General features: G+C 38.3%; 2 protein-coding genes across 3 annotated transcripts in view; one reads left to right on the top strand and one right to left on the bottom strand.

The window, feature by feature from the left end:
• The first annotated feature begins 276 nt into the window (after nucleotides 1-276).
• LOC307009357 (nuclear factor 7, ovary-like) overlaps nucleotides 277-24370 on the top strand; it is a 47450-nt gene continuing 23356 nt past the window's right edge. The window contains exon 1 of the mRNA XM_079633039.1: nucleotides 277-841. Within this exon, the coding sequence (XP_079489165.1) occupies nucleotides 467-841 (375 nt within the window). The 5' untranslated portion in view covers nucleotides 277-466. The remainder of the gene's footprint in view (nucleotides 842-24370) is intronic.
• Nucleotides 1829-9673, bottom strand: LOC307009358 (uncharacterized protein). 2 transcript variants are annotated; one of them, XM_079633041.1, is made up of 8 exons: nucleotides 9093-9182; nucleotides 5822-6024; nucleotides 5567-5663; nucleotides 4597-4732; nucleotides 4082-4387; nucleotides 3250-3409; nucleotides 2389-2542; nucleotides 1829-1929 (listed from the first exon to the last, which is right to left on the bottom strand). In XM_079633041.1, exons 2-8 carry the CDS (start codon nucleotides 6018-6020, stop codon nucleotides 1893-1895), a joined length of 1089 nt encoding a protein of 362 aa, XP_079489167.1. In that variant the 5' UTR covers nucleotides 6021-6024; nucleotides 9093-9182; the 3' UTR covers nucleotides 1829-1892. The 2 variants fall into 2 exon arrangements, with proteins under 2 accessions (XP_079489167.1, XP_079489166.1); XM_079633040.1 differs by having other exon boundaries at nucleotides 5822-9673.

Raw genomic sequence — 24370 nt, 5'->3', positions numbered from 1 at the left:
GACATGTAATATCCATTGATAACTTCTAAAAAAATAACAAAAATAACATAACATTAAATCTCAGTTGCAAACATCATGTCATGTTTCTCTATATACTTTTATAAAGACATAGCCTAGGTAAGAAATGGAACTTAAATACAAAATAAGTACTCTGGTTGAATTTACCACATAGCTTACACCATTTATAGAAGCAGACAAGATAATGTTGTACAGGAGTATTTTTTTACTGTTAAATGAATACTGCTGCCCGATCCACAAACTAATAATTCCCATACAGCTGTTCCTTTAAAAAAATACGACCAAAAGCACTGAGGGGGCGGGGTTAACAACCATCCAACATTTTTAAGGTGGAACGAATAATTCGCCGAAAAAGGAGCTGGAATCAGCCTCGCTGATCGTTGTGATTTATTTTTAAAACCGTTGTTCAGAAAGTGACAGTAAAGTTTATATTACTGGAGCTCAAACGATGAAAATGGCTTCACTAAATGTTTCTGCTGAAGACCTGTCTTGTCCCGTGTGCTGTGATATCTTCAAGGCTCCTGTTGTTTTAACATGTAGTCACAGTTTCTGTAAAGAGTGTCTTCAACAATTCTGGAGAACCAAGAAAACTCAGGAGTGTCCTGTCTGCAGGAGAATATTCACAAGAGATGAACCTCCTCTTAATGTGGGGTTACAAAACTTGTGCGAGTCGTTCCTGACGGAGATCTGCAGTTTACACAGTGAGAAACTCAAACTCTTCTGTCTGGAGGACAAACAGCCTGTGTGTATAGTGTGTGTTACTTCAGAACAACACGACAATCATAAATTCAGACCCATCAGTGAAGTGGTTTCATCATATAAGGTAAGACAAATATCTCTTGTATGAAACTGAAACTGACATGAAGAGAGTAACACACACACACACACACACACACCGCTATCATACACCCGGTGCTATGCAGACTGCGGTCAAGCCAGCCGCCAAAATAAATCTATCTATCTATCTATCTATCTATCTATCTATCTATCTATCTATCTATCTATCTATCTATCTATCTATCTATCTATCTATCTATCTATCTATCGAGAGTGCGGTATTTGTACTTTACTCTGTTATCCTTTTAATTTACACTCACGTTGTCTATGTAAGTTTTGTTTTTCTTTGACTAATGTTTTATTTCTTTATAGGTCATATCTCAAGAATTTTTATATAGAGGTTTACAGCATAATTAAAAAGCAGTAAAATAAAGTATACACTCTTTCTAAATACATCTTTTGTTTTTTGCATATATTTTTGTACAATATAAAACATTTCTGGAATTCAATGTCCCACCTCCCAGCCAACATGTCCATGTGGGCCCCATGTGGGCTTTTGATGGGCTATAACTTGGGCCCTGCATGGGCCACCCAAATGGGGCCCAGATAAATTTGTCCATCGGCTCCACATGGGCCCCATGTGCGTTAGCCCATATGGGTTAATGATGGGTACACAGTGGGCTCCAAGTTGGGCCCATGTAGGAGTTAATTTTATGGGCCCACTTGGGTCCCAAATTATATAAATTAATGGGCCGAAAGTGGGTCCCATACATCACCCTTATGGGGCCCTTATGGGTGATCTCATTGGACCACAGTGGGCCCCATTTATTAAGTAAACCCGATTACCGTGGTTCAAGTAAATGAGCTATACTGCAAAATTAACTTTCAAATCACTCCAACTTTGTTACTGTTTTGTTAACCATACCTGCCCAAACCAAAAATGCATCAATTTGTGTTACTTTAACATTTTAATATCTAAGAAATTGCAAAATAATTGAATTGTAGGGGGGAAAAAATGACTTCAATTCAGACTGTGAAAATCAAGGTTTCTTTTATTGAAGTTAATGTCTTCAAGATAAAACCTCAAATAAAAGTTATCAGTCCTGTGCCTGTACAGAATCCTCAGCTTCAAACCTAAAGAGTAAAGAAAGAGAAGACAAATAAATACTTTAAAAATCCTAGCAGAACTTTAAAAAAATCAGTTTTACATGAACATTTATTAAAGAAATGCATGAGTATAATCTAAATTATAATCATGCTTCACGCTCATACCCCCAAAATTAATCTGAGCAAATACAATAGATATTCTAGATTTTGGTGCTTGAACCTCTGATAAGAAAATTGGAATATAATAAAGATAATTAATAACAATAAGAACACTACCAAAATGAATAGGTGCCTATGCACCCTCAATTATTGGCCCCCTAACAAATACAATAAGGGTCTTCCTTTGCAGTTTGACCCCTAAAAATCAGTGCTGTTGATTATTTGATTCTGATTGGTTAACTTAACAGATGTTAAAAATTACTACTAATTGAATGAAAAATAAACAATTTAGCTTTCCCCTTATTTGTTATAAGTGATGTAACTTACACCTCTGACTGCGCTGCTCTCCGCACAAGGTTTTGCTGGGCTCTCAAGGCACGGTTGCCATCTCTATCCCTAGCATTTGTGAACCATTTACCGAGGGCTGTCTCCACCTCTTTCTTGCTGACAGTTCTCAAGAAAGTGTTCTGTTTCAGGCTACCTGTGAACCAAAATAATGAATTGATTTTAATTAAAGGGTGCTACTGCAGCAATACACCACTATATTGAGTGCAATACAGCTAATATATGAAAAGTTCAAGATAGATAAAACTGATTGATTTTCATAAACAAGTTTTTTATATTGTGCATACAAACATCAAACGTTTTTTGTTTTTTTATAAAAAAGAAACCTGACGTCTAGGACCCTATTTTAACGATCTGAAACGCAAGTATCAAGCGTGAAACACAAGTAACTTAGTGGGCGGATCTCGGGCACAACCCCGACACAAATTTAAAAGGGGTTGGTCTGAAGAAGCTCCTTATTTCGCTGAACCACCCCCGGGAGCACAAGTTAATTTCCTAATTTACCGACGTGCATCTGTGGAGGGAAAAGCCCGCTTTGCCTCGGGTGCAAAATAGGAATGATACATGATACGATACATGCGTCTGTGTACAAAGTCAATTGCGCTGGGTGCAAGATAGGGCCCCTAGAGTGTTTTTTATATCTAATTTACATTCGCAGATGTAATCTAAAAAGCCATACAAATCTTCCAGGTTCCCTTTAAGTAATAATTTTTATCACCAGAAAACAAAATGATCAAAATCAACATTGAGCTGGGAACTTCTGGTTGATTTGACACAAAATCACCCTAAACCGTTTGTGTTTTTACTAATCTATGTAAATGAAGGATGTTGAAATGTATATACCATGCAAAGTATCAAACAGACGTAGGCTCCTGAATGAGCGTTTTCCATGGCGCCCTGTGAGGTTCAATTGACGGGCAAGGTCATTTGTCATCAAAAATGCCATGGTTCTACGGACACACTCATCAAGGCTCCTCCCTCCAATGTCCCCAAGGACTGAGACCTGAAGTTGAGATGAAAAGAAATATAGAAGAAACAAAATTACAAATGTAGTGGTAACAGTTAATTAAGGGAAACAGAGTGGGTTAACTTAACCTAGTGTGTACACAGAACCACCCTCTGCATCTACAACTCTTTGGTTATGTGGGGAATATGGCAAAAATGTATCATGACTTTTTTTTCAGGCAGGATCAATATCCACAATTATTTTTGTATGGTGTTTAAGACTATTTTGCAATTTACAGAGCAGTTCAGCTGAAAAATGTCCCCATTTATTTTCTCCTTTTCAGGAACAAGTGAAGAGTGAGCTTGTTATAATACTAAAATGAGGGCCAGTCATTAATGTTTACAGTCATTAATATATTCATATAGTTCTTTGCATATGTGTAATAGTTAATTCCCTGTTGTTATTTAGTCAGGCAGTAAGTCACTTGCCTATTGTTAGGACCCGACGGTGCTAATGACGCAATTTAGTTGGTTTTACACTGCTCTAGGACCACTCTGAAAAAACTCAAAAGTGATTAGTCCGTGGGAGACCATCTAGACTAGTATAAAACTACAACTGATAGAATGTGCACTGTATCACAACACAACACCCTCTGTAGAGAGATCATGGAGACATTTTAATTGTTAACGATTTAATTTAGTCATATCGCACACCCCTAGGAACACTTACCAAATTTTTCTGCAAGTCAGACTCACAGAGCTTCAACTCCAGATCATCCACTTCAGTAAAACTCTTCAATGGAAAGGGGACTCCCTCAGGCAAGACAGGAACCACACAGTTTTGTTCTCTCTGCTGCAGAAGACACCGTATCATGCTACCCTGTACCTTTTGGCAATCCTTAATTTCTTCCAGTATTGTCAGTACACGAACAAACATTCCATCCCTCACTGCCATTCCACTGGGCTGAACTGGTCTGCAGGGAGTACTAGTAGAACCTGTCTGTGCTGGGGTGCTGCGACCTGGCGTTTGTGCTTCCTGTAAGAGAGAAAATTATAATTATAAATTATAATTATTCACTGCTTTAGGAGAAAAACAATTGTCAAAACTCGTTAAATCATCTAAATCTTCTAGAACTACTGTACAGCCAAAACAATCTCTGTTCTATTAATTTCCTATTATCACTGTAAAGCTGCTTTGAAACTATCTGTTTTGTAAAAGCACTATATAAATGAAGGTCACTTGACTTTTAAAAGATGAGGTGGAGGTGGTGTAGCGGTTAGTTGATTCCCAAGTGCTTTTATTAGAAGCCTTCTTGGGGGTGGTGGAGCAGACATTTCTGGACATTCTTCACTGTCTGAGTCGGGATCAATAAATTTGCGTCTAAAACAGAAGGAAAATGTTTTACCGTCACTACATATGGACTAAGCATAACGGTAGACATAATATCAAAAGAGCAATTTTTATACAAGAACCTGGTTTTGAGGTGAATTTTGGGACTGGTCATTTCAGTGCATTAGAAGGATTTTGATTCTTGACAATTGAAATAGCCTGGTAACACTTTACAATACAGGTGCACTAATATGCATTAGTTCATGCTTTCATGCACAGATAATCATGTGTTAGTGTATGACTCATGAAGAAAGAAACCATTAATTAATGATTACTGCATCAGCAGCTAATAAAAATTCTATATGATTAATAGATTAGGTAATATATTAATTGTTATTAATTAAATGTCATAATATATTAGTTCCTTAATTACACATTTTAAAGGAGAACTCCCGTCAATTTTAACATTGAGCTCATTTTTTGTAAATTTGGAGTGCTGTCAATACAGAGAACAACGACAAAAATCAGTGTTGCCTACACCGTGTTATCCTCTTTTTAAAATTGGCTCCCTGTTGACTTCAATGGGGCAAGTTTTAAACCTGCTTTCAGCCTCTTAACATTCATAATGTTTCATTACAAGTGCCCATCAATGTTGAGTGATTCTTTTAGAGTGAACACAAGTGAATCTGACTGCAGTAGATGTGAAAGATATTCATAAAAAGATGTTATTTCAGCCAGCGCACAGACCTGTATTTACATCCTGTTTTCGGTCGAAGTCCAAAGTAGTCGATTGTCGAGTTCACGCGCGTGATCATAGGTAACTAAACCTATGCGCGTGAACTCGACAGTCGACTACTTTGGACTACTTAACATAATTAATCTTACTTTCTTTTACGCTTGGCTCTTTCTGGTTCTGGATCCGTCTGAAGATCTGAAGTCACTTCAGCTTTACGCAGCTTTGTTCTGGCAGCTGTGTAGTCAGCTAAGGAAATGTGAAAAAGATTAGCTGAACATTTAAGATTTTCCATTCACATAAACATTTTCCACACACATTTTAAGTTACTATAACATGGGTATTACAAACTCTTTACTTCTATTTAATAAAAATGAATAATCTAAAATTATAACATTACCACTTACCAGCTTTTCCCAAAACTCGCACTTGGAATTTCGTCCAATCTTCTTGTGGGTCTCTTCCCTCTCTAACACATCGATCAACATTGACAGTGGAGGAAGGTGGCCAGTAACACTCCTCTTCCTCTGGCCCGGTAAACCAGTTTCTTGGTATAATAGCCACAGTCCGTGAATCCAGAAATTCCACAACCACAAAGGGCAGCATTTTACTAAACAAATGTAATCCACAATATTAGCAGTCATGTAGCAGAGGCAAGGCTACAAAAGCTCCATTATATGGTAAAAGGACCATTTTTTTTGTGCACTCAGCCACAGGAAAAACTTGCTGTTGTCCACGTAATCCATGTACAAGTTTGATTCCCAGAGCTGAAGAGTCAATAGGGTAATCATAAAAAATGTCCACATTTGAAAATGAATCACACACTACATATGTGTCACCAGACAAACTGTACAATATATTGCTTACAAGGCACACTTGTCCATTCAAAACAAAACAATTGTCACCTATTCCACATGAAATAAACATATTTTCTCCATAGTACTGTTTGAACTGCTTGCACGCTTCAAATCCCTGAGGTAATGGTCCAGAGAGATGGAGTTTTTTATGTTGACTTAGTAAACTATCCACCTGTATATTTGCCTTCACTTTTTGTTTTTCATGTACACGTTTTACAACTTGCTGCACCGGATGCTGTGGCCTCCGTACCATCTTTTTAACTTTACCTAAAAAGTTCTCAAATGGAAAACATGAAATTAGATCAAGATGACCATGTTTCCTTGCATCCTCCGCTAGATGAATTAAGTTATGTACATTATACACAATAAACTCAGGACCATATATTTGGGAAAAAAAGTCAACAAAATCTTTAAGTAACTGATTTGCATATTCAGAAAATTCTGAACATAAATCCGGACTGAGAAGAATTCTCATTGCTACAGACAGGAGCATGAAATGCTGGTATAAATTCTGTGGTAAATTTTTACGCAACACAACAGGTCCAGTATATAATAGAAATAATCTGAATTCTGTGGCTTTCCACATGGCCACTTCAAACAAAGATCTGGGTTTCCTGGAGAAGGTTTTTGGTATGTGCAGCCTAACTGAGGTCATGTGTTGTGAAATTACAGAAAGAATATGTGCTGACACTCTACACTTTAAAGGGCCCTTAATCCACAAATAAATAAGTTTTCTTACAACACCTAAACACACAAGATGCATGTAGTCTAACACAAAGCTTGTAACTAGACCAACACCTAAACCTTTTAGTGGAGAAACTCCGGTGTGGTGATCTTCATCAATCATTTCTTCAAACTCAAAGTCACTTCTAAGCTCTGCAGTCCTGTCTGGATATGTCATTCTACCTTTCATATACACACCTGTCTGTTTACAACGTTCACAGGCGTTGTACCCCGAGTGACCTTTAACACACTTGAGGAAAGCCCTTGCCGGTGCATCACAGATAAAAGCCTCGGGCGGTGCAATTTTGTAATGTTTACCATTAAAATGTAATCCTTCTTGAATGACAACTTTCAAATCATCAACAAATTCCTTTAGATAGTCATGCACTGAAGACGGTTTGCCAGAACCTGAATACAATCCGATTAAAAATACACTAGAATTCTCAAGTTCCTTAACCCGACCAAGGATGGGCCACAGGTTCACTGCAGAACTTCTAAACAGGGGCAACCCATCTATATTTACATGAAGTGTTAGGCAATCAATTAGTTCATTTAAGTCACATGAAGAATTCAACTCTGCTATTAATGCATTTGCAACTCCAAAATGGTAGTAGCATCCACCAGCAATGTATTTTACTTCACATTTGTGATCTGTGGAAAGCAAAGTCCTTGGATCCATTGGAATGTTTAGACCTTTGCTCCTCAGTATTTTCTGCAAAGCTGACAATGCAGAGTGAGAAATATTAAACCGTGTTGCCCATTCTGCAAAACCTTTAATGTCATCAGAAGGGTCAGAATCACTGGTTTCTTTGTCATCGCTGTCATCATTCAGAGATGGGTACTCAAAACGATCCATATTGTGATTTTCAGTACAAATCTGAACCAAGGGGCTATCATCATCATCATCATCACTGTAATCAAATGAATCTGGGGCAGCAGAGCTTCTGTCAGAAGGATGCAAAAGCCCATCAAGGGTCTCAAAAGAATCATAGTATGTTTCACTGTCTAACTCGTCTATTAGTGTAGGAGACACAGCTCTGTTAGTACAAGAGGAAACATAATCTTTGACCAGCTCTATGTGCTCTGCCACTTTAGACTGTATTCTTCGCCTTTTTGTCCGCTGCGAGCAGTCATTCTCCATTTTCTCAAAAAAAAAGGTAATCTGAAATTTAACAGTAGAAGATTAAAAAGCAGAATTTAAAATAATTAACAACTGATTAAAAACAACAAGAGTCCTGTGATTAGTGAAAATTGACATCAGCATAATGTTTCTTCATGCATGACCATTGTTAATAATTAAAAATGAAAAGAATTTAAAAAAATAAAATACTTATCTCTTTTTACCTGATTAACCTAAAGGCACAACTATGACATTAGTATAGGATCATTTTTAAACGATCAATACTGACATAGGCCTAACGTTACTGATTAATTGAGATAACATTATTAAGATAACTTACATCTATCAATCCATTCTGTATGTGGAGACATCTCATTAGGAACTGCTTGACCGGATCACTTAATCAGCGAGTCAACTGATTGACTTCAAATGAGTCATTCTGATAGTTTTGTGATTTTATTCAACAGGTTCACTAAAAAGAACCGATTCAAAAAACGAATCGTTCATGAAAGGGCACAAATTAATAATGTTTCTTAAACTACGATGAACAATTTCGATCTGTCCCTCAAATAAAACTTCCCTGAAAACTTAAACTGAGTGTACGGGTACTATGCGTTATTTTATGGGACTTTAAGCCGGGTTTTCACCGGCTGCGAATCACAGAAAGGCCCAACGGTAACTTACTAGAAGCGCAATGACGCATTCTTGCACGATAACGTTATTGCCTCGGCCATTATTATGAGACCGAGCGATTATGAAAAATACGGTAAGCGTGTAAAAGGGTGAAAAGTCGGCGAGAACACTTTATTATATAAAATGTGATGGTTAACCAACTTCATTTTAGTTGGCTTAGTTGTTTGAGCTCAGCTGGCTAACCTTCGTTAATGTTCGTTATAGCTATTGATTCCGAAATATCTAGTTTTATAAAATCTTAAGTAAAACTAAGTTAATACAAAATACAACGTATACATATCTTACCTTGCTAGTGTTCAACAGGAGATATCCCGATATTTAACGGTGATGCTCTCTAGAAACTTGTCAGGAGAGAATGAGACCGTTGGTTTTTTTTCTTTCGAATGAATAAATGCGGGAGCAGGCAATCTTAGCTTGTGGGGGAGGGGACAGTATGATGCAAGTGCTAACGTTACTCTTTTAGAAAATATAGTTTTAAGCATTTTTTGCACATAGGCTACCGGTATACATTACAAAATTATAAGGCCATGAAATTTACACAAAAAAAATATTATTTGACAATGATGTGCATTTTGTATCAAATAAAAAAAAAACTTAGTCAAATATTTAAAAATGTTTTTCATTTTCACAATTATGGCAATTACACAATTATGACATGTACTTTTTAAACAAATACAAACCAAATTTAGTAATACAAATTTAGTCTAATATAGCCCAATTGGGGCCCAAACCAGACCCGCAAATAAACAATAATGGGCAGCCTAGCTGGAGCCCACAACCTAAACCAAACTGGGGCCCATAATAACCCCATCAAAGTGCCCACTCTGAGCCCATGCCCACATGACACCCATATAACCCAGATAAAACCCATGTGGGGCCCACATGGACATGTTGGCTGGGCTAGTATGCACACCTCATTTGAAACCATTTTACTGCAACATTTTGGAGTTACGTCAATTTATTTGACTTCGGAAGCCTATAAAGACCTCATTTCTTATAAGTAGAAAAAACGAATGACCTGTTCTCATAGGGGACGTCCCATACAATATGCACTCCTCATATGTAACGATTTTACTGCAGCATTTTGGAGAAATTTTACATTTTACTACTTCAGAGGCCCATAACGACCTAATTTCTAGTAGAAAAAAACGAATGGTCAGTTTTTACAGGGGACGTCCCATACACAGGGCTCCAGACTGCGACCATTTTTTGACAATGTGCGAGTTAGAATTTGATGTGGTCGCATTTGTGCGAGTGTATGGCCATGCACGCAGTTAAATTTGCACGTCCGAAAGAGAACGCCGTTGTATCCGTAACTGCTGCAGTCCGTAACTTTTTGTGTTCAAAATGAACAGAATTTATATAATGAACGAGTACATCATAAATCCATTTTCCAAACTGTGTTTTTGTCTTATCCTGAATCACTACGGTACGCCTATAATAAGTGTTTATACTCTGACTATTTTAGACCAGGGTCGGCTGCGCTACGAAGGAGCACAGTGCCTGCGTGACTCGCCATATACATTAACAGAGAGAAGTAGCGCTCCGGCTACTGTGTTCTTCTGCAAGACTTTTAAAAAAAAAATCTTCTTTTTTTACTGCAAGACTTGTTTATTAACCACGCTAGAGAGCAAACGTATACGCGCATTGAAACGCATCAATGGACTATATGCTCAGAGCGTTCTTTAAAACGTTCCGGGTTACTTGACTGTAACCCTGTTCCCTGAAAAAGCGGAACGAGATGCTGCGCTGCTTAGCGCATTGGGAACGTCTTTAAACGTGACCTGCTGTGAATATAGTGTGCTCACAAGAAACGCAGGAAAGCCCTAGACATTAGCTTGCGATGTCGACTCAAGGACAGGAGAGCCCGGAGTGGCATGAACATCCAAAATGAATGTGTGCGGAGAGGACCAGCCTGCCGCATCACAAAACAAACTGCAAGGGGGCACCTCTTGCCAAGGCAGCAGAGGAGGCGACCCCTCTGGTGGAGTGAGCCCTTAGACCCGTTGGCGAAGCTTGGCCGCGCGCCTCATAGACAAGAGCAATAGCATCCCTGACCCAATGTGACATGGTCTGTTTCGTGGCGGCAGCACCTCTGTTGCTGCCCCCATAACAAACAAATAGTTGCTCTGACTTATGCCACTGGCTAGTGCGGTGGACGTAGGCCTGAAGAGCACGGACTAGACCAGTGGTTCTCAACTCCAGTCCTCGGGACCCGCTGCTCTGCACATTATGTATGTCTCTCATATCTGACACACTCAGTTCAGTTCATGGAGTCTCTCCAACGAGCTGATGACCTGATTTATCCTCAAGCTTACTGCGTTTGGGGGTCTCTTGTTCGCGAGGCCAGTCAAGCTGCAATCTGGCCACCGCGCGAGTAACTACACCTCGAGTAGTTCCTCGACAGATTTATCGTCGCACGAGGAACGCTCAGAGGTTGGCTGCTCGAAGTCCGTAGACCCAAGAGATTCATTATCGTCCCCTGGGTGAGCCGAAGAAGCACCGGGATCGACGTGTTTATACACTATGTTTACAGCAGGTCACGTTTAACCCTCTGGGGTCGGCATCACGCCGGCGTGATCTGCTCGCTTTTTTTCTTATCAGTGCAAAAGAGATTCAAAATACTCTGTTGGTTTTGATCTTACATTTAGGTGCTTTACATCATTCGATCCAGTTAAGTTTCTATTTTTTTTGTGTATACTCGCAATAAAAACAAAGTGTTGTGTCTTTCGCCAAATAAAGAAAAATAAACATGATGCGAGTTCTGCCTTCTCTCTGTCAGTGAAGTCCATTCTGAAACGCGTCCGAAAATGAACTGTAACTCAGCGAATACTTGTCACTCAGGAACGAGAGGTTTGTCTTTATGAAGCTAGAATTCTCTTGTTTTAAAATGAAGTAATTTATATAAAAAAACACATATTCTTAGTTTATGTAATCCGTTTGAAACAAAGGAGAGGCGCAGTTTTTCGTTCTCGCTTCATTATTTTTAATGAGCTGAGGCCGACACGCCCCCCGGCGCTATTCACATGGTAATAGTTTAGGTCATCTATATGCCTCGCACACGCCCTCCGATCAATGCCATGAAAACACAGAGTTTCTTCGTCAGACTCACTGATAGTTCATCGCGTTTTGAGGATGGCACGCTTCTCCGGTAAAGTCATCCTCCAGATGATTCTGGACAGCGAGGAAGAATTCACCTTTTCCTCAGAGAAAGATCCCATCTCAGAAGACGAACGGCTCCATTTTCAAGAGCAAATTGATCCAGCCGAAGATACAAGTTCGAGTAAGTTGTTTAGTGTTATATAATTCTTTTTCTGATTATATAGAACTCATATGAATTTTCAGACTATATTTTGTTTAGTTTTGGTTAGCTTTTGACATCTTACAGGAAAGATTGCCTTACAATATCCCTAACATTCGTGTATATGGTCGTGTAAACTGTTTCAAGGTGATATTACTCTCTAAACATATTTGTATTATGTTTCACTCCGTTTTGATTAGCTTATAACACTGATTATCATGCTAAAAATACTGACTTTTGCGTAATGTAGCTTATTTGCGGATATCTGCTTGTAAATATGATTTCGTGCAAATATATTTCAGCCTCCGGTAAAATGTGATAGGCTACGGTCTAAATACTAGACATTATATATAAATGTTCAGTTTTGGTTAGCCTATGACACTTATCTTGCTAAAATATTGCCACAGATGATTGTGAATACAGGTGTAAATGTTTGAATTGCTCTAAATGCGTGCGGTCTATATGGCCATCAACAGATACTCGCGGTGACGCGATCTATGGCCCATAAATAGATATTTCTCCGTCCTATGGCCCATTAACAGATATATATAGGCCATTAACCCTCTGAGGACGAATTGGGCGGTACCGCCCAAAATGGCATACTTTTACAAATGTGCAATTATCTTCAAAACTATTAATGATAGAGAGGTGCGGTCTTTTTTGCCGTCTTCCTCAGATTCCGCTGAAAACAGTGATATCCCGTTTGTATTATTCACACGCTTCGCTGTTGCGCAATACCACTGCATAAAAAGGCCAATGAAATCGATGTTGTTAGGCAAATTCCACCAATGGAAAAATTGCCGCTGGGAGGATTTTTTTTTTTACCCAATCAGAGGAAGGTTACCAAGACGTATTCTAGCCAATCAGAGGACTCTGTAGCCTTCAACATGTACAAACAAACAGCGTCATGTGGACGGAGAATGAGACAGATCGCGAACGGAGCGGAGTATTACAGAACGCACAGAGATCTATATAAGAGAGAGACAGAATAACTTAAATAGCATTATTATTGTATTGTTTTAGCACTTTTATGATGGCAAGCAGTAAGATTTACGGCAGAACAAGCTCTGGAACAGTTAGTGGAAAGTAAATCTGCCAGGTTGTGAGTGTGTCTGTTCTTCAGAGCAAGCAGGTCTCATTTAGTTCGAAACAGACCGCTTTTTCACGCCTGGGACTGTTTGTAAAAAAAGTTCCTTATTTCATTGTTCTTAACACATTTGATTGAACAATTACAAATGTCTGTCAAGCAAAGGGTTTGACAAATATTTTTTTGGTTCAAAAACTGTTCACTATTGTTGTGTGAGGTGTGATTTTCAGTAATAAATGACAAAAATCTAATTTTCATTTGTGAAATTCTCTCGATTATTGTACATTTTTCACTCATACTTCCTTTATAAACGCATTACATGCATGCTTATGTTAGCTTAGGGTCTTCTGAATCCATAGATACCAAACACATGGTGTTCCATCTCCATTACATATGGTTTATAAGCCCAAATGTAAAAATAGAGAAAACGGACCAAAAAGGGCTTAGTCCCCTGAGGGTTAATTGCCCATCTTTGGATAATGTATGCCAACAGTTGTTTTTATTTTTTTATGAATGTGGCTGCATCACGCTCTCCTTCTCCAGCACCGCAGAGGGACACGCAGGTGTCGTTCAGTTCTCAATCAAGAATCATGGTAAGTGCACAGATGTAATATTTTACTGATGAAATTTAATTGTGTTTACATCGTCATTATATACAAGTAGGGCCTACCTATTCTTGTTTGAAATTACAAAAACGGTTGTCTTTTTTTTTAATCCATGGCCATTAGTGATTGATAATGATAATAATACAGTTTCTTTTATTGTGTTACCAACAGATGTGACAATGAACATGTCCAAGCACCGGTCCCGAAGAGAGCCAAGGCAAACAAGCAACAGGTCCAAGTCCACCCTGTCATGGAAAACCGAGACTGATGTTGACATGGTTGCACAGACTGCGCGATTCCTGCCCGCACGGGAAACTGGACCGCAACTGAGCTCTGTTGACTCACATTCGCCCATGAGTCTGTTTGTAACAGTATACACTACCTTTCTTTCTTTTTTTGATAGGATGTGTTAAGTTATATTGTTAGGAAAGATTTCTATTTTGAAAAAATGCTTTTCTTTTTAATCAGTGAATCCAAAAAAAAGTATCACAGGTTATAAAAAAATATTAAGCAGCACAACAGTTTCCAACATTGATAATACCTGATTATCAAATCATGATATTAGAATGATTTCTGAAGGATCATGTGACACTGAAGACTGGAGTGAGGATGCTGAAAATTCAGCTTTGATCAAAGAAATAAATTATATTTTAAAGTATATTAAAATAGAAAATTATTATTTTAAATTGTAATAATATTTCTCTATATTACTGTTGTTTCTGTATTTTTTATCAAATAAATGCAGCCTTCTTCCAAAAATATGAAAAATGGTAATGTGTCCAAACGTTTGACTGGTACTATATGTTTATATATACGATAGCACTGTGGTCTTGTGAGGCACGCCATTTAGTTCCTCCACATAGAGGAATTACAATAAAACCGATTGAAAAACAAAACCTTTGAATCTCCTCTCATTCTTTCTTCAGACTGCCCCACAGCACCTTGATGGGGCATTAGCCATTGGGGGAGTGTCTATTGTCTCCCCTCATTCATATTCATAGCCATCAACACGTCTACGCAGTGCTGACACAAAAACTGACTTGCAAAGTTTAAATCATTATATTGTTGTTTTGTGAAAGAGTGATCAGAATTATTTTCACATCATTTTGTAGTAAAAATTCTAGCCTACAAGAATAGTAACTCAAAAGTCTTGTGCCAAACTATTCATTATGAGTTATATGAGCTCATTGCAGTGACAATTTTTTCCCCAAAACTTACAAACCACACATAATATTTTTTTTTCTATAAAATGCAAACATGTAACTTCCATTTTGCTCACATATTATTGTAGCAGAGTTTGTGCTGAATACAGCATAATTATGAGTTGGCCAAAGGTATGTTGTAAGTAGCTGAAATAAGCACAAATGTCAGGGCATGTCAAAACATTTCAAGGGCCCCAAAAAACTCTCAGACCCCAGAGGGTTAAAGACGTTCCCAATGCGCTAAGCAGCGCAGCATCGATTGTAGCTTTTGAAAGGGAACTTTCATATTTGCCAGCTGGAAAACCTACGGTGAAATGTCACTTGCTGGTGTGTCGGTATCTTCAATGTCCTGAGGTATATTTAACAGCATAAATATTTGTATACTTAGTTTATAATCAGAATATAGTCACTTAAATAGTCAGACATAGCATTAATTTACCGTAGTTATTCAAATGTAAGATGACGTAAAAAAAAAGACGTGTTCCTCAGCTAAATTCGATCATCATTCACACTTTCATTTGAAAACTAAAAAGATTAAAGATTTAGTGAGTATAGTTAAATTTATTGAACAAAACTAGAGTTTTCACAAGTGTGCAGAAATCAGTGAGCTTGTGCTGGCAGCGCTGCACTGACTGACAGTTATTGTTTTTCATGAGACTTTTGTGAATACCTGATACAGTTTATTTTTAAACCTAGTGATTTTATAATATTTATTGGTATATATTTATAGTTTTTGGTTATCACATTACAAATAACATTTGAAGTGCTGAACATTTTTTGCGTGTGTCCAATTACAGGCATCGTGTTTCCGTCTCTTATTCCAACGTTCACATTAGCTTCAAGTATTGATTGCAATCAATAAAACTGCTTTATTGGCAAATTAGGTAAGTGTAACGGCATTAAAATATAAATACAACATTAAAAAGTCAACCACAATTGATGGTTTTGTGTGGATGGAAATGCTCGAGCTGGCTTATTGAAAACCAGGAAGTAACTGTGCATAATTCCTACATTTCCTGAATTCCTAATGGACTATAAGTCATATTAAATTGAAAAGATTGAGACAACTATTCATCAGCATGCATTGATTAACAGACTATGTTGTAGCAAAGACCAAATCATGTGTTGGTGCGACCAACTGAGAAAGTTGGTAGCACCAGTGCAACCAGTGGAAAAGTTAGTCTGGAGCCCTGATACACTATGCACACCTCATATGTAACTATTTTAATGAGGCGTGCATACTGTATGGGACGTCCCCTATAAAAAATGGCCAATTAGTTTTTTCTACTTATTAAAAATTAGGTCTGTAAAGGTGTGTAAATAGGAATAATGTGACATATCTCCAAAATGCTGCAGTAAAATGCTTTGATATGAGTAGTGCATACTGTATGGGACGTCCCCTATAAAAAATGGCCAATTAGTTTTTTCTACTTATTAGAAATTAGGTCTGTAAAGGTGTGTAAATAATGTGACATATCTCCAAATTGCTGCAGTAGAATGCTTTCATATGAGGAGTGCATACTGTATGGGACGTCCCCTATAAGAACTGACCATTAGTTTTTTTCTACTTATAAGAAATTAGGTCTTTATGGCCTCTGGAGTAGTAAAAGTGACATATCTCCAAAATTCTGCAGTAAAAATTGTTACATATGAGGCGTGCATACTGTATGGGACGTCCCCTGTAAAAACTGACCATTACTTTTTCATACTTATTAGAAATTAGGTCTTTATAGGCCTCTGAAGTAGTAAAATGTGACATTTCTCCAAAATGCTAAAAGGCTGCTTTTATTTGCCTTGCACATTTAAACCTGACTTAACTTGATCTTTGTTTGCACTTAAAGGGAATTCCCTATTGTTTACAATTGTTCTAGTTGCTTCTTAACTTGAACATTGCACAGAAGAATCAGTTATGCAACCAAATATTACTATACAGAATATTAATGTTCCTGACTACAACTTGCACTTTAAAAGCACTATGTGATCAGCGTTTTATGTTGTCATGATCCATAAATACCCGTTGACTGCCCAAAGCAGTTTTTTACGTAGAGCTAAAAAAGGGCAAAAGAAGCCGCGGTGGTCAAAAACTGCGTTTCAAAGATGCCCTTAAAAGACATATGAGGAACACCGGGATCTCCCTGGAAAGCTGGGAGGAACAGGCCCAGCAGTGTGAGAAATGGCAGTGCAGATTGAAAACAGCAGTCTCAGCTGTTGAGAAAAAGCGTCAGAAAGAATATGAGAAAGCCCATGAGAGGCGGCACTATTCCACTGCAGCAAAATACTTTGTCTGTAGCAAATGCCATCGCTGCTGTAGATCGAGAGCAGGCCTTCTAGCCCACATGAGAGCCTGCCTACAATAGCCTCCAATCCAGACAGTCATCGTCGATACACGACGGACTGCCAATGATGACAGAGCCTCGGGTTAAAGAGACGCTTGCAAGCTCGATCTGCGTCAATTAAACAGTAGGTTTCAGAATCTCAAGGTCAAAGTATGCTTACGCTAATATGATTGTGTCACATATTCAGTCCGATGACCGGTTTGTCACAATAGACTTGAAGGACGTTTACTTATCTATGCATCCTCATCACAGGAGGTTCCTGAGGTTTGCTTTCAGGGGTGAAGCATACCAGTATCGGGTTCTTCCATTCGGCCTAGGTTTATCACCCCGCACCTTTACAATATGCGTGGATGCAGCTCTGGCTCCTCTGAGACTCCAGGGCATTCGCGTATTATACTATATCAACGATTGGTTGATCCTAGCTCAATCTGAGCAGATGGCGGTTCGGTATCGAGATGTCGTTTCTAGGTGTATTATGGGATTCACAACGATTCGCCGTAAATGGGGTAAAACTAGGCCAGTCACTCACTGTGGAACAGTTTCAGACTGTTTTTTTTTTTTTCTAAATAAAAATCTGAAAATTTATTCTCGTTTTTTTTATTTTTGTCTATTTAAATTCTATTTACAAACTCACCACACACAATAATGGTCAATAACTGTAATTTGTTGAAAGCTAATCTTTTTCTGAAAAAGATGACACCTGGCACATGAAGATAGGACATTGTTTTAGAATTTTACAGTCAAAACATCTAAATATGTGAAAAACACCCATTTTAGCTTCAGGTTCATAAGGGTTAACCAAAATCATGTGTGACATGTTTGGTCTCTATAAACTCCAAATTTCGTCCCCCATTTGTTAATTTACATGACATTTTGCTAACTTTGTGACACATTAGTATTATAAGAATCTTGAAGATTCTTCTCTTAAACACCCAATGAAATTACATATTAAAATGCCTCCTAGAACACAATGGGTTGTAAAATTTTCCCTCCAAAAGAAAACACTTCTTATTGGCTCACAGACCCCCAGAGGGTGTGACATCTTCACGCTTTAAAAATCACTGATCACAAGATCAGCCATCCTCTCTTAGCTCTCTCTTAGCTTCTTGGCTCTCTTGCTTCTTGCTCTCTTACTCTTTTGGTCCTTCCTGAGAAGGCCTAATTTATTTATTTATTTATACGTTTATTTGTATAGGGACAGTACAAAAAACATGATCCCAGTCAAAGCTGGAAAATATGTATTGCACATAGAGAGTATAGCGAAAGCTAATTTGCATCTCAGGTCCCTAGAAAGGCTTTTCTAGACAAAACAAAAACTAAAAAATAAATTTAAAATTTGTTACATTACATTACACTTTTACATACAAAAATTATTCCATTTAAAAATGCGTGCAGTTCTGGTTTATTTTAAACCACCGCTTTACCTTCAATGCAAAAGACTTTATTTCAAATACTGCCTTAAACTCATTTGGCAACAGGTTCCAGAGTTTGGAGCCCTGAACAGAAAAGGCTCTTTGCCCTTGTGTAGTCCTACGGAAAGTAATCCTACAATTCCCACCTGCCAAACTCCTAGTGATTCTACTTGTATCATCCTGTCTCTTTATCAATTTACATAAAACAGATGGTGCCTTATTGTGCAAACATTTAAAAATTTATTTTATATATGACAGGTTTTTTAAATTTATAAAACTTAGCATATTCAATTTTTTTAAAACATTGCAGTGATGCCATCGAATTGGCTTTTCATCCATTATTTTTATAGCTCGATTATACAACATTTCAATATTTTTAATTAAGGAATCACTTGTTTGAGTCCAAACTGTAATACAGTATGAAATGCGGGACAAGATCATTGCATGCATAAAAAGATGTGCTGCCTCAATTGAAATATATTTTCTAATAAGTCTGAAACAATTTAGATTAATCCTTACCATTTTTGTGAGCTTTTTTTTATGTTTGTCAAATTTAAGTTGTGAGTCTAAAACAATACCTAAAAAGTTAAACTCATCTACCTCCTCTATTTCTTTATTATTTACTCGAATTATTACTTTTTCTTTTTGCTTTCTATTAGAAAAACACATAAAGACAGTTTTCTTAACATTCAGAGTAAGATGATTTTCCTGGAGCCATATAGATATTCTTTCCATTTGTTCATTGTGAAGATGATGCTGAACTAGAAGTCCCCCAAGGACGCCCAAGCTTGTGCCAGGCTGCGGCCTTGTCTTTCCATTCACCAAAGAGACTCTGACTCCAACTGGTTCTCTCTCATCAAGACAACGTCAACCAAGATCAACTGTAGCCTCAACAAATTGCATCAGGATAGTTTAATTCAAATGGGCGAGACATGCAAGTATCAAACTTAGTCTCATTATTTGATACTTTAAGTATCCTTACCCCTTTTAAAGAAGGGCGTGTTACAACTAAACTGATGTTTTGCTCAAGGCTAATGATCTGCTGATAATTCAAACAATGCTATAACTTCTTGCTTTACTATATTCTGCTTCAGCTCTCTTTCCCTTGGTAAACTGTATGCATGTATGTATGTGTATGTTAGAGTAGTTTAAAGGCCATCTTGCAGGTTTTTTTTTTCTTCAAAATTAATATATAACCTTGTATGAAAATACCATATGAAAAGTAAATGCAGGATTTAAAATCGTTTTGCAAGACATAAGGGCACAAATTTAGTAGAAAACGTGACCGTTTCCTTGACCGTGTTGAAAAACCGTTTTTTTTTCACCATCGCGTCATATTGCGTCACATGAGGTAGTCGTTTGCCGCCGGGCTCTGCGTTGTGCGTTCGCTCAGTGCAGAGTAGGTTGGTATTCAGTTGGAGCGGTCGTGATTCAGTGTGTTTTCGGTGGTTATTGTATTTCAATTAATCATCGTCGTGGTCAGAGGTGTAGTGGTAAAAAAAAGAGGTGGGTAAACTATAAATTCTGGTGAACCACGACGTGGTCACCCGGTAAGGTGGGCCACTGCCTACCGCTGTATGTGTATCCTGATCGGCTATCATTTGATGGTAGCCTACTACCAAGGGTATCACTGGTTGTTCCCTCATCATAGGTCACACAATCACTATTCAATTCATACATTAATCTAAATTCTTGTTAAAAAGACTCAAGAAGGAATAATATGGTTGAAATCTATAAAGTTTACTAAATTACAAAACAGAGAGAACAAAAATATTTTTAACCCGTAATTACAAAACAAAAACGGTTGTTGTATTTTTAAAAGGCAAAATTTTAATTTGAACTGTAGGCTAGGCTACACCAAATGCTGCGCAAAAAAATTAATATTGACGAATTTTTGTTTATTAGGCTACTTGTTGCCCCTTAATTAAACATTTAAAATATTCACAAATTAATATGGATTTTGTTGTTGTTGATTTATTTTTATGAGACAAAATTAGAACCTGGAAATGATATTATTCCCGCAGTGCTGAATGAAGAGCCATATGTCTCTGGAACCACAGCCTATAGAAAGGTGATTTATAGACTAATGATAATAAATGTGTCTGAAAAAATAACGAGGCATTTGAATTGTTTATTAATAAACTATTGTTTTCTAAATCAGTGTCGGTTAAAAACATATCTCCATCTCCGCTGTTAAGCGGGTGCGCTTTTAGAGAGAAATGCACCTTTCATACGGATTACATAATCAGAATGTATTAGCTTTCGATTCGAATTTGTTCGTTTTGAAGTGGACATTTCAAGCTTTAGCCTACATATTTAGTTTCAGTTCTCGCGCTCCAGTTCACGGAGATCATGAAAGCGCGCCTGATTGTTTTATTTTATTTGACAAAAGCACAACGCTTTCTTGTTATTGCGAATTTACACAAATAAAAGTAGTTGCGAATAATGTATTATTATTTTCCGTATGACCAGAAATGATAGAGTATTTTAAATTGTTTCACTGTTGATAAGTGTTCGCGCCCGCGCGTCCGTGCCATGCAGTGCGCGCTCACACTCCGCTCCACTCTCGGATACGCGTCAAAATCTTGTGTTTATTTAATCTCGGCGACATGGAGTTATATGATGACGGCGATATGTGCACACTGTCCCGGCTCCTTCATCGGGTCGCCCGGTCCGCCGTCAGATTGTGTTTCGGCCGCGGGCGGGAAACATGATGGTCACGGATCCGTCAGAGATCACTTATTCACTTCTGTTTTACAAAATGCATAGGCTACATGTAGCCTACCTGTCTTAATGTGCCTTGTCTTAATTTAATTAACATATCCTACATAAACTTGTAATGTAATGCATTTATGTGTTTGTTATTAGTCTGCAGCCGACACTTATTATAGCCTAAATATAATATATTAAGTTCATTTCCAATCTGTACTCCGAATTTTAATGTTTGTGTTGGCTGTTTCTAAATATAAAGTTTTTATACAGTAAGACAGTTGTGATTGTGATTATTTTTGTATTCATTGTCACCAAATGGGGCTATTCAAATTTTATAAAGTCTCCTAATGGCTGACACACACAACACATGCAGGTAAGGGTCTAAATAATAGCTTTACTTTTGCCTGATACATGATAATAATCTGTACAATATTGTGATCTGAGCATAGTGTTATACATATCGTCGGCTAACGTGAATAAATCTATAAGCTAGTAACACTGTTCTCTCATCGAGACCCCTGCCCTGTTCTCCTCACACCACAGCTCAATGCGTCTCCTCTGACCGTTGTTTTGTCTAATCCTGACCTGTCTACTCTCTTGGCTTCATATTAGGCACATAATTATATGGCTGAGGTCCATCATACGAGTAAACATTTAGGCTAGAATTTCCTCAGCGTCCGATCTGTCATTGCGATCCATTGCTTTCCTATTGTTTACTTTGACCGCTCTGCCTCATGCTACGTCACTTCCGGTTTGGCGGTTTTCAAACGCGGAAGTAAAATTTTCTCACAAAAACGACTCCAGAAGCCTAAATAGCGTTTTATAAGTATATGTTCATATTTAAATATAGTTCCTACATTATTTTTCTATACATTGGCTCACTGGGTACTTTAACCTGCAACATAGCCTTTAAATGTTTAGTCTAGTCAATAAAGTCTTGTTGATATCACACGTAAGGTTGTCTGTGTCTCAAGCTCATATCCGGAGTCAATAATCAGATTTTTGGCTACTTGCTCTTATTAGTATAAGTAAGAAAGACATTTCCCATGCCCCGGAAATGTACATTTCTATTAATCAATTAATAACCAATATTGAGGGTTCACAGGATGAACTGAGTAATTGGTTGTAATGTTAATGTAGCTACATCAAGTTAATCCAATTAACTGATCCAAATATTCATAATCAGTTATAACAAGTTATGATTGGTTATTCATATTTCATAGAGCTAATTTGCTACACTAATTTGCACAATTTGTCTCGCCCAGGCCCAGTGTTGGGGGCTTCTTTGTCGACGCTTATGCTATCGACGGATGCTTCCCTCACAAGTGGGGGGTGATCATGAGTCACTCAGCGAAGGGTCTTTGGCAGGACCATCTTCCTTTTTGCACATAATTGTCTAGAAGTGATGACAGTATTCCGAGAATCTCAATACTTCCTGTCAGACCCGAGAGGTCACCATGTGCCTATCCTTTCGGGACAACACACTGATGGTCTCGTATATCAGAGCAGATATCCTGTTGAGGCAGGGGCTGAGGCCGGGGGAATGGAGACTTCACCCCGAGGTGGTGGAGCTTCTTTGGGAGAACTTCGGTAAAAACTCAAGTCTACCTTTCGCATCGTTTTATACAACGCATTGCCCTACGTGGTTCTCCCTGACGCATCCAGCACCGCTTGGACTGGATGCGATGTATTAGGTTTGGTTGAGGCTACACCTGTATGCATTTCCAGATATCTTTGCTCCCGGGAGTTCTGGAGAGGGTTTGCCGGGTAGGGGCTCGTCTATTATTAGTAGCCCCATTCTGGCCGGCCTGAGTGTGTTTCTCAGACCTACTGTCCCTTCTAGATGGCTCTCCCTTGGAGATTCCGATCAGGAGGGACTTAGCGTCCCAATCAGGGATACAATATTTCACCCTCTTCCGGAGTTATGGATACTGTGGGCTCTGCCTCTATAGGGGGCCCAGCTCATAGATTCAGGTCTCTCGACGAGGTCGTGGAGACCATACTCCAGTCTAGAGCTCCCTCCATGAGAATACTGAATATGCATTGAAATAGAAACTGTTCTCTGCCTGGTGCGGATAACACCTTCTGAATCTTATTATCTGCCCTGATGGTACAGTACTTGGTTTCTGTCAGGACCAATATCATCATATATGATTGACAATTGGCATACAGTTTGGATTGGCGGTATGGTTCCGTTCTGGGTGAGAACTCCCTGCGCATCCATGCAGCCTAGCATGGATAAGAGCAGGGAGAGCAGCAATAAGCCCCCAAAACAAAACCATATGCCAATATCCCCCAAACCCAACTGACAGCGCAATCTGGATGCTTTTGTAGTTACCTGAGTGAGCCAAGGCAACAAGCATGTTGCCAATATCTGAAAAGCTTGAGCAACAGCATGTTCCCAACAATACTGGAAAGCCTTAAGCAACAAGTATGTTGCCCTTACCTGGATGACCTAAACGAGTATGTTGCCAATACCCGCATAAGCCATAGCAACAAGCATGTTGTCAATACCCGAAACGCTTAGCAGTAAACATGCATATTGCAATGAATAACATACCACCTGAAATGAAAAGTGAAAATTGTGATATCAAAAATTAATCAGCTGCTTGCTGTTGTATATCCACAGTCCAGTTCCAGTTTCTTGAGAGACGACTGCGCTTTAAATGACATCATGATCTTGTTATACTTGGATGTAGTTGACTTCTGTAGAAAACAAGAAAAAAATACTTTTGTTATTTGATGTTTAACACACTACCCCCACCACGACTGCGGCTGATAGATGGTTACATCCTGATGTTAGCCACATATGTTGAGCACTATAGATCCAATCTTATGGGTGAAGCATTACCCCACGCTGGAGCAAGCAAGACATATTGCAACAAGCGTGTTGCTGTAGCCAATTTAT

This window comes from Phoxinus phoxinus (assembly GCF_949152265.1).
Source record: "Phoxinus phoxinus genome assembly, chromosome: 13".
Taxonomy (NCBI): Eukaryota; Metazoa; Chordata; class Actinopteri; order Cypriniformes; family Leuciscidae; genus Phoxinus; species Phoxinus phoxinus.
This window is presented reverse-complemented; position numbering and strand designations above follow the sequence as displayed.

Excerpts from the sequence above, each read along its gene's own strand:
- LOC307009358 (XM_079633040.1), bottom strand. The coding sequence starts at position 6,020 with ATGCTGCCCTTTGTGGTTGTGGAATTTCTGGATTCACGGACTGTGGCT. Across the intron at positions 4,388-4,596 it reads CTCCACCTCATCTTTTAAAA|GAAGCACAAACGCCAGGTCG; the intron begins GTCAAGTGACCT and ends TCTCTCTTACAG. Across the intron at positions 3,410-4,081 it reads CTGACTTGCAGAAAAATTTG|GTCTCAGTCCTTGGGGACAT; the intron begins GTAAGTGTTCCT and ends TCTCAACTTCAG.